General features: G+C 37.1%; 1 protein-coding gene across 2 annotated transcripts; it reads left to right on the forward strand.

The window, feature by feature from the left end:
* Positions 1-5,232: 5,232 nt before the first annotated feature.
* Positions 5,233-6,408, forward strand: PDHA2 (pyruvate dehydrogenase E1 alpha 2 subunit). 2 transcript variants are annotated; one of them, XM_012810560.1, is made up of 2 exons: positions 5,233-5,757; positions 5,839-6,408. In XM_012810560.1, exons 1-2 carry the CDS (start codon positions 5,233-5,235, stop codon positions 6,406-6,408), a joined length of 1,095 nt encoding a protein of 364 aa, XP_012666014.1. The 2 variants fall into 2 exon arrangements, with proteins under 2 accessions (XP_012666014.1, XP_003798543.2); XM_003798495.2 differs by having other exon boundaries at positions 5,233-6,408.
* The last annotated feature ends 3,281 nt before the right edge of the window (positions 6,409-9,689 follow it).

The raw sequence follows: 9,689 nt of genomic DNA on the forward strand, positions 1-9,689 counted from the left end.
AGTGGTGATGTGTCCTTCTCTCTAGGCAGTGCCAGAAAATCAGGGAGAGCTCACAGCACAACACCTTCCAATGAACTGGGTTAAGTAGAAGGAAATTCAATCGTACGTTATTGTATTTGTACCTCTTAGTACAGAATGGTGGCAGATAGAAGGCCACTTCATGTATACATGACTGACTAGCTTTCTAATATTTGCCTGTAACCTAAACTGCCACAGCCTCAGTTTCCTAATCTATAAATTGGGAATGAGAATCACTACTTTCTCAGACTCTGTGGAGGTGAAAATAACAAAGTGCTAACTTTGTGTCTCCAGCAAAAAGATGCAAATCTATCCCATACTTGGCCAATATTTATGATGCCTTAAAATCTTAAGTTAAAGCATATAATAACCTAAAATTTCATTTCCATTCATTAAAATATTATTTACCGAGAAAAATTTGCTTATATATCTGGACACATTCACAGGGATCCACTGTGAATGTATTAAGATAGACTCTATTAGGGTTCATGGTTAGAATCTAATAGATAACAGTGTGCCCAAACATAGACACAGGAGGGGACCAAAAATATCCAAAAGTGTGGCCAACAATAAGCACTGAAAGTAGGACGCGTGATCTGCAATCTTCCTTAAAGTCTCTTCTCAAGCTTTGTCTGTATTGGTCAAATGTGCTGCTCAAATTTCCTTCTAGGGGGCAGCAGTGCCCTGAAATGTTGCCAATACTCCTTTCTCTATTTTAAACTTGCTTCAGTGATTCTTAGGACTTCTGTAAAGAAGCACAGTAGAAGTAAATGTGCTAATTATGTTATCACATGGGCATAGTGATAGTAGAAACATACTGTTCCACCCAGTCATTAAAAGGAAGGATTCTTGAAGGGTGTTTATAAAGAAAATATAATAAAATGATACAGGCAAGAGGAAACTAATATGAGACTGCACAGAAAAGAAAAGCTCCCATTTCACTATTGAGTAGAGTTTATTTTTACTATCTATCTCTCTATATACTATATACATATTTATTATGCATAATATATGTATATATTATATACAAATAAAATTATTATTAACATCAAAATTACTAGGGAGAGATGTATGTTTATTTACAGAATAAAAATTTGAAATATGGGGTTTTACATATGTGAGAATGAAAATCTCCTGAACAAAACTTTTCCAAGAAGTGTAAACATTTTTTGAAGGAAATGCAAAACCGATTTAATCCTGGCTGGGACTTTTTGAAATTGCTGTAATTGTCAGGAACATTTATTGTCCTGATTTTATTTTGAATGAGAATTATGGTTCTACAAGACAACTGAAAATACTGAGCAGAAATCAGTCCAAACCTCTAGACTCCCATACCAACCCTCCACTGTTCAATACCCTACACCATAGTAAATTGTGATACCAGATTTGATAAATAAAATTTTATTTCCCATCTCACTTGACTACATTCAATGACTGTGCTAGTTGTAGAGAGCTTATAAAATGTCTAGAAAGTTTTCTTTCACAGTTTTATATTATGATCTCTGCTAGATCCTGAGTACTACAGTACTCAGTCAATACAGCATGATGATGGAGACGTCTCTGCTGCTCTAGCAGGAGAAAGATGGTGGCTCCTTCTGTTGCTACTAAAAATCAACCCCTTTTACATATCTTTCCTTTTCTCACACCATCATCATTATCTGGATAGAATAAGGAATACTCCTACTTTCCCTGTCATTTCCAATCAAGACTTCTGTTTGTGATAGTTTGTCCTGAGTTGTTATTTAATGATATGTCAGAAATACGGTTAGGGTAAGACAAGAAAATAAAAATATTGTTTGCTCAGGTCCCTGAAATGTTCTGGAATAGCTTCACCTACTGTAACAATAGAGATGTACATTTCTTGCTTGTCATTATTTTGCAAAATATGGTACTGGCATTTTCTCTTTTCTTTAAGGGAGTTAAAGTAATAGACCAAATGGGAAAATTCTTCTCTGAGTAACTCTGAATAACTCAATTTCTTTTTGCATCAAATTCTTACTCATAATTCTTAATTGCCAAATCTCAGAGCTATGAAAAAGTACATTGCCACTAATCGTGAGATCTAATATTATTTATCTAGAATATATTCACTCCTTAACAGCTTTTTTCATTTAACATTTGGTGAAAAGTGCAATTATTACTGGAGAAATGTAAATATCCTTCCAACATGGTAACTGTTCTTTTGTGTACATTTCCTTGTCTCTTATTAAAAATGTTTTATATGCTCTTGATGCAATGGGAGTGATGTTTAAGATAAAGTTAGAAATGCCTTTATAGGATCAACCATCAGATATAAAATGTGAAATTCTGTCCCACTGGAACAAAGGACTACTACTATCATCACTGGCTCCTCTTTTATTAAGTTTTTTATTAATTAAATGTAAAGTCTGCCATTGGCCTTATAAAAGTGCTCATCTGTTTTCCTTTAATTTCAAGTAGATTAAAAGTGAGATTTCATGTTAATTAAAAACTTAGAATTTATGGGGATTTTAATTGCAAACATTTCAGTGGTGAGCATGTAGATAACTTGGTTCTGTTTGGTGATAAACAAGGTATTGAACAATGACAAGACAAAAAAAAAATCCTTTGGAGAAAAGAACAACTTCATTGGCTTTATTGTTAATGTATAGTTTGAATCCTTGTGGCTGGAGGCCTGTAAGAAGAGAAGCTCAACAACTCTAGATCTCCCTGATGTATAGAAGTTTCACTTTTGGAAAATGTGGATAGGTTTGGGAAGATAGCAGTAACAGTAAAACAAAATCATCATCATGATTAATTCATTTAATAGAAATGCTTCAACATCATATTCTGCAAATATGCTTTCAGCCATCTACTTTTAAGTTGAATTTAGGGTGTGTAGGGTAACTGATGACCAAGATGTCCCTAGAAGTTTGACAGTTTATTATTTATTTTAACCAGAACTTGTTGCAAAAAAGGGGGTGGGTGGGTGGGTGCAATCTTCTATGGGAACTTGTAATACAGCTATCTTTCAATTAGTATCTTTGCACATTCTCCTCTGGTGTGAGTCAGGTTTTGCCTTCACGCTGCGCTTTTAAGGGGAGCTCTATCTTTGCAGCCCAGGCTACATGTGACAATATTAAATTGGCACACTTTACTATAGAGCTCTTGTGATCCTGGCAGCGCTAGCCTGGTTGATACCTCTGAGAGAAGGCTCAGCTGTCACTCAGTGACCCATTAACACTACTGTTCCATCCTGCAGTGTCATTTTTCTCATTCTTATGGAAATAATACTCCCTGGAGATCACAAATACCTGCAGGAATGAAAGAGAACAGCAGACACAAGCTACCTATCAAAGAGGGAGCAAACAACACAGCAAGACCAAAAATTCCAAAAGTCCACTTCTAAATTGAGTGTAAAGATAAGGCTCATTATGATGTCTGGGTTTGGAAGGTGGGGAGAGGATTGAGTTTTAAGAGGTATCATAACTTTTTAACAAGTGATTTTCTCCTTCCTGCCTGAAAATTAAACGGAGTGCCCAAAATAACACTTCGAACTAGATACAGAAAAGGTGGCTGCTTTGAACATGTCACAAGGAAATTTGGGTAAGAATCTGTCATTCACTAATAGGCAATGGATATAAAACAGAGCCTGCATTATAATGAATGGCTTAATATTCTAAATAGAACAGGATCCTGGTAAGGGTTGACTTATTGGAGTTCAAAATCACCTTTCTAGTAAAAGCACTAAAAACAAAAATGATATGTGATCTTTGTAGCTCTTAGCCTAAGGCTCCCGTCTTATGATGGAACTGTTATCAATGACATAAGCAAACTCCATTGCTCTCTTGCAGTCCAAACTGTATATTGTTTGGTTGGTCACTTTTTAAAAACTTATACTTTTATAATAGTTTATGTAGTAACCATAATGCCTACATAAAGAGTCATTTTAACAATATGCTTCTCAGGTTTCTGGATTAAGGATGGTTCAAATTGATTGATATAAAAACAAAATACAAAGCCATTCCAGTCTAGGAAACTTGTTGAAGACATTCATAAGCAGAAGAAAAAACACTCCCCCCCCCCCAAAATGGTGAATTTGTCAGGAAATAGGAATAAAAGTGGTGGAAAGGATTCAGAATTATTAGAAAAAGAAAAGGTAAACATCACAAACGTTTTACCACAATGCATCTCAAAGCCTGCTTCTAATTTTCCCATGCCAGGCACAACTTTTTAGTGGGTTTAAACTGTTACTCTCAGGCTGCGGTTTCTTAGATCTTCCTCCTCTCTCAGGTGACAAAGGTGTACAAGCCACAGGATAAAGATAGCACCTTCTTGGCAGGGCAGGTGCTTCACACCTGTAATCCTAGCACCCTGGAAGGCCCAGGCCTGTGGATCATCTGAGCTCGGGAGTTAGAGACCAGTCTGAATAAGAGCAAGACCCCATCACTACTAAAATTAGGAAAAACTAGCTGGGCCTGGTAGCCCCACCTGTAGTCCCAGCTACTCTAGAGGTTGAAGCAAGAGGATGCCTTCAACCCAAGAGTTGGAGATTCCTGTGAGCTATGTGAAGCTGTGGCATTCTACCCAGGGCAACAGAGTGACACAAAAAAAAAAAAAAAAGAAAAGAAAAAAGCATCTTTTTTTGGACTACCAAGTTTGTCTGTTTATAAGTTTCATCTGTTTTGTTTTAAAGGTAACTAAACCAGAAATCACCCACAGCTTTATTTTTACATTAAATATGGTATATTACAGGGTAGGAAAAAAATATTCATACGTATTTTAAAGATCAAAAACAAGACTTGAAAGAAATAGTGGTGGTTGGTATTAACCTCTCCTCTCTCTGGGCTCTTGTGTGCCTTAGAGTTTGTTACTTTCTTCTACGTGACACGCTTGGGGGGGGCACACTTGGAGAGGTCCTGCTAACAAGTTAGGAGCGAACAGGAACTCAGTGTTGTGGTTTTAAAATGATGGTGCTGTTGATAAGAGTCAGGGAGCAGCTCCACAAGGCTTCATTTCACAGTTGGAAGGGACCGTCAGTCGTCACAGCAAGTGGAGCATTCCGGCCCAGTGCGCCTGCGCGGTGAGGCCAGCGGCCCCCCCCCCCATTGTGGTGTGCTCACGTTCGCGCCCGGCGTGACCTGACGCACGCAGGAGGGTTCACGCCGGCCGTCCTGACGTGATGCGTCACACGCCAGACGGCTACAGGACGGTTGTGTAGACGTTGGAAGCCGCGGCGGCGCACAGTGGTGCTCCATGAGGAAGATGCTGGCTGCCTTTGTCTCCCGAGTGAGGTCGAGTGTTGTCCAGAAGCCAGCTCGCAGAGTGCTGGTGGCGTCTTATAACTATTCAAACGATGCTACGTTTGACATTAAGAAATGCGATCGATATCTGTTGGAACAGGGGCCCCCAGTCAGCGCAGTACTCACCAGGCAGGATGGGCTCAAATACTACAGGATGATGCTGGTGATTCGCCGCATGGAGCTGAAGGCAGATCAGCTGTATAAGCAGAAATTTATTCGTGGTTTCTGTCACTTGTGTGATGGCCAGGAAGCTTGCTGTGTGGGCCTCGAGGCCGGCATAAACCCTTCGGATCATGTCATCACGTCCTATCGGGCTCATGGCGTGTGCTACACTCGTGGAATTTCCGTCCGATCAATTCTCGCAGAGCTGACAGGACGCAGAGGAGGTTGTGCTAAAGGTAAAGGAGGATCTATGCACATGTATACTAAGAACTTCTATGGGGGCAATGGCATTGTTGGGGCGCAGGGGCCCCTGGGGGCCGGGATTGCTCTAGCCTGCAAATACCAGGGAAACAAGGAGATCTGTTTGACTTTGTATGGGGATGGTGCTGCCAATCAGGGGCAGATAGCCGAAGCTTTCAACATGGCAGCCCTGTGGAAATTACCTTGTATTTTCATCTGTGAAAATAACCTGTATGGAATGGGAACATCTATTGAGAGAGCCGCAGCCAGCACCGATTACTACAAAAGGGGCGGATTTATCCCTGGGCTGAGGGTAGATGGAATGGATTTTCTGTGTGTTCGGGAGGCGACGAAGTTTGCAGCCGACTATTGCAGGTCTGGAAAGGGACCTTTCTTGATGGAGCTGCAGACCTACCGTTATCATGGACACAGTATGAGTGATCCTGGAATCAGTTACCGCACACGAGAAGAAATTAAGAATATCAGAAGTAAGAGTGATCCCATTATGCTTCTCCAAGATAAAATGGTAAACAGCAAGCTTGCCACTGTTGAAGAATTAAAGGAAATTGAAGCTGAAGTGAGGAAGGAAATTGAGGATGCAGCCCAGTTTGCCACAGCTGATTCTGAACCACCTTTGGAGGAAATAGGCCATCACATCTTCAGCAGTGAACCACCTTTTGAAGTTCGTGGTGCAAATCCATGGATCAAGTTTAAGTCCATTAGTTAAAAGAGAAGCTGTATATAAAGTCCCTCAAGGGAAATTCATGATCAACTTTAAGAAACTGTTCTCAATTTCGTTAAAGAGGACTAAAACTTCCTAAAACAAAAACCTGTATTTTTCATCAAAAGAAATTAAAATATGTGCATTATATATTTATTTGTATCCTGTATTATTTTATTAAAACGTACTATAATCATTTAGTATGATATCTTAAAAGGTTATTTTAAATTTATACAAGTCTGAAATAGAATAAACAGATTCTTTAGTTTCCCAACTATTCTTTTTAAAGGAAGAATAGTTCTTTGATTCTGGCTTTTCTGCTATGGGTTTGTGTGTAAAATCACTATCCTGAGATAGATGATTTCAAACTGCTCAGGGGCCTCCCTGCTGTTCCAACAGTTTACTTGAAGTAACCAATAACATAGCTTAATATTATGCACAAACACAGGCAGACCTATGCAATATTGGTGGGGACTCTTGTTAATGCTAACAGTTTAACACAAGATATTTAATGGGGCAGGGAGAGGGAGAAAAAGGATTTTTTTCTCCATACAAGTGTACTTTGTTGCAATGTTGGTAGTGTACTAAAAGAAAAATATAAACAAAAAGGCGAAAACTGCATTTTGCTTTAACCTTTATGCTAAAGTTACTCTTATTTTACAATCCGTTTATACTATTAAGTGTTCTAGATTTTAAAGAGCCATACTACTGCATTTCAAGTTGAAAACGAAGAAACAGAGGGTGACATCAAATTAATATATAGAAGAGATGGCATTAATACAAAGTAAGTAAAATCTGCCTTGCTTCTAATTAGGTATAGTTACTAAGCAGTGCATGATTAATATCTTTCAATGCAATTGAGGATTCACAGATAACTTTTTCCAAAGAAAAATCAACTTGGATCATGCTCTTGCAGTCTCCTCTACAGTATAAAACCATGTCAATTAGCTAGTTATGACTTGGTGAAAACAGTTTTACTTGGATATATTAGACTAACGATCTAAAATCCTATCCTATCAATCTTGATATTTGGCATACCTTACTCCTCTGAGATAAACTTAACTGAAGCTAGATTTGAGAATCTGCCTGTGATTGTGGACATAACAAAGGAATCAGTTGAAAGTCAACACTTTTTGTTTATTTACTGTACAAAATCTATTTCTGTACAATTTGAATATAGTATCTAAGAACTTTTAACAGAAAACCTAAACTCAGCAGACTTAGAGTGGATAAACATATGTATATATAAGTAAAGACTTAATCTCTGTATCTTCCCCCAAACAGGTTTAAACTAGTAAGAGAAGCTAACATTCTGAATTCAGAGATTAGTTTTGTTCCTAAGTCAGTGACATTAACTAATATGTTTTCATCAGAATGCTGCAGTTGCATTTCAGAGGTGCTTCAATTGGATCCCTTCCATTAAAATAAAAAAAAATTTAGAGAATATTAATAAGCACATTCTTCTAACGATAAGAGATTGTTTTTATTATATGGATATTTTCATAATATTTGCAAGTGAAAGATTAGCTGCTCAATTAAGGCTATTTCACATATACCATATACAGAAAGCAGTTAAAAGTTTGTTCATAAATGGATCCTTTTGATGCCAGCAAAAATAAAGATTTTCAAATATTTGATTAGAAAAAGAAGCCATCACTAAATATACACAGATAATATACTTCCTTTCAGAAAGTAACAATGTTAGAGAACAAATCTAACAACGTTACAGAAAATTTGTCTCATTATACGTTATCAAAATTTATTAATGAACTTTTCAACTTTTTCTATACTAAAAAAAATCAGACTTTTGTGTGTACATTTAGTAACTATAATATCACTGGTTGTATATAATTTTGTAATCATGGAAAAAGATTCTGAAAACCAAACCTGTTGTTTGAGATTTTTTGCTTGACTAATGATGGCAGTAATTTATCAAGCTGTAAACCAGAGAGCTGTAGAAATCAGCAGTTGAATTCTTTTTCCTGTCTATAATGCTAGGCTACTCAATCTGCTTTTGCCACATGTTAGGAGACAATAGGAGACCTAATAGTCATGAAAAGAATTTCATTGCTGCAATGATGCCAGGATAGCATAGAGAAGGAGTTCCTAATGTCTTAGCCTTTATAATACTCTACAAAGGTAAAGGTTTGTGTACATATGAGTAGAATGTAGTAAAAAAAGAAAGGAGGATAAGAAAGGTACAGAAAGGAAATATTCAGATTAAATAGAATTACGTTTATTTAAAATAAAGGAATGTGTGCCTGTCTAGTATACAAAAATCAGAGCATATTGTTAGTGAAATTTAACCTGACATTTTATGAGAGTAGTTTTTTAAAATTGAAATACAATCTACATACTGCAAAATTCTGTCTTTTGAAAGTATACAATTTAGTGGCTTTAGTATACAGACATAATATACAAGGCTATGCAACCATCACTACAGTCTAATTCTAGAACATTTTTATCACCTTTAAGAGAAAACTCATACTTGTTTTTAGTTGCTTTCATTTCCCCTAGAAACTATAATACTTACCTACATTCTGTCTCTGGGTTTGTCTATTCTGGACATTTCACATAAATCATGCTGTATGTGATCCTGTGTGACTGGCTGTTGTCACTTAGTATGTTTTCAAGTTTCCTTTATGATGTAGCATATATCAGTACTTATTTTTTTAAATGGGTGAAATAGCATTTCATTTTATTTATCCTTTCACCAGTTGGTGGGCATTTTTTTCAACTTTTTTAGTACTATAAATAATAAAAAACTAGTGTTGCTATGAAAAAAAATTCAGTTCCTTTCTTTAAATATAAATACAATACAAATTTTAGAAGTATTGGCCAAAGTGATACAGGAGTATCTGTTGTGACACAGTTCCTTTAATTAAACAAATCATGTTGTAGGAAAGTGTTAAAATACTTCGAGCCTGCATAAATCAACTTAAATCAGCTACTGTTCCAATTGAATTTCAATTTGTAATGTATTTTTAGAACAATCTTAGACTTGCACAACAGTTGAGAACACTGTACAGATCTGCCACATGTCTTGCACTCAGTTCCCCCCATTATAACACTTTCTATTGCATGTAACAAAGGGAAAACTCAATAGGCTTGGGTTATTCTAAACCTACATATTCTCCCAAAAAGCCTCTGTTACCTTCCTGGGAAATAATCTCTGAACCTTTGGAATATTCTTCCTGATAAGAATGTTTTTGTAGGCTCGCTGCCTGTGGCTCAAGCGGCTAAGGCACCAGCCACATACACCTAAGGTGGCGGGTTCAATCCAGCCC

This window comes from Otolemur garnettii, unplaced genomic scaffold, assembly GCF_000181295.1.
Source record: "Otolemur garnettii isolate 467f Iridium unplaced genomic scaffold, OtoGar3 scaffold00137, whole genome shotgun sequence".
Classification (NCBI taxonomy): Eukaryota; Metazoa; Chordata; class Mammalia; order Primates; family Galagidae; genus Otolemur; species Otolemur garnettii.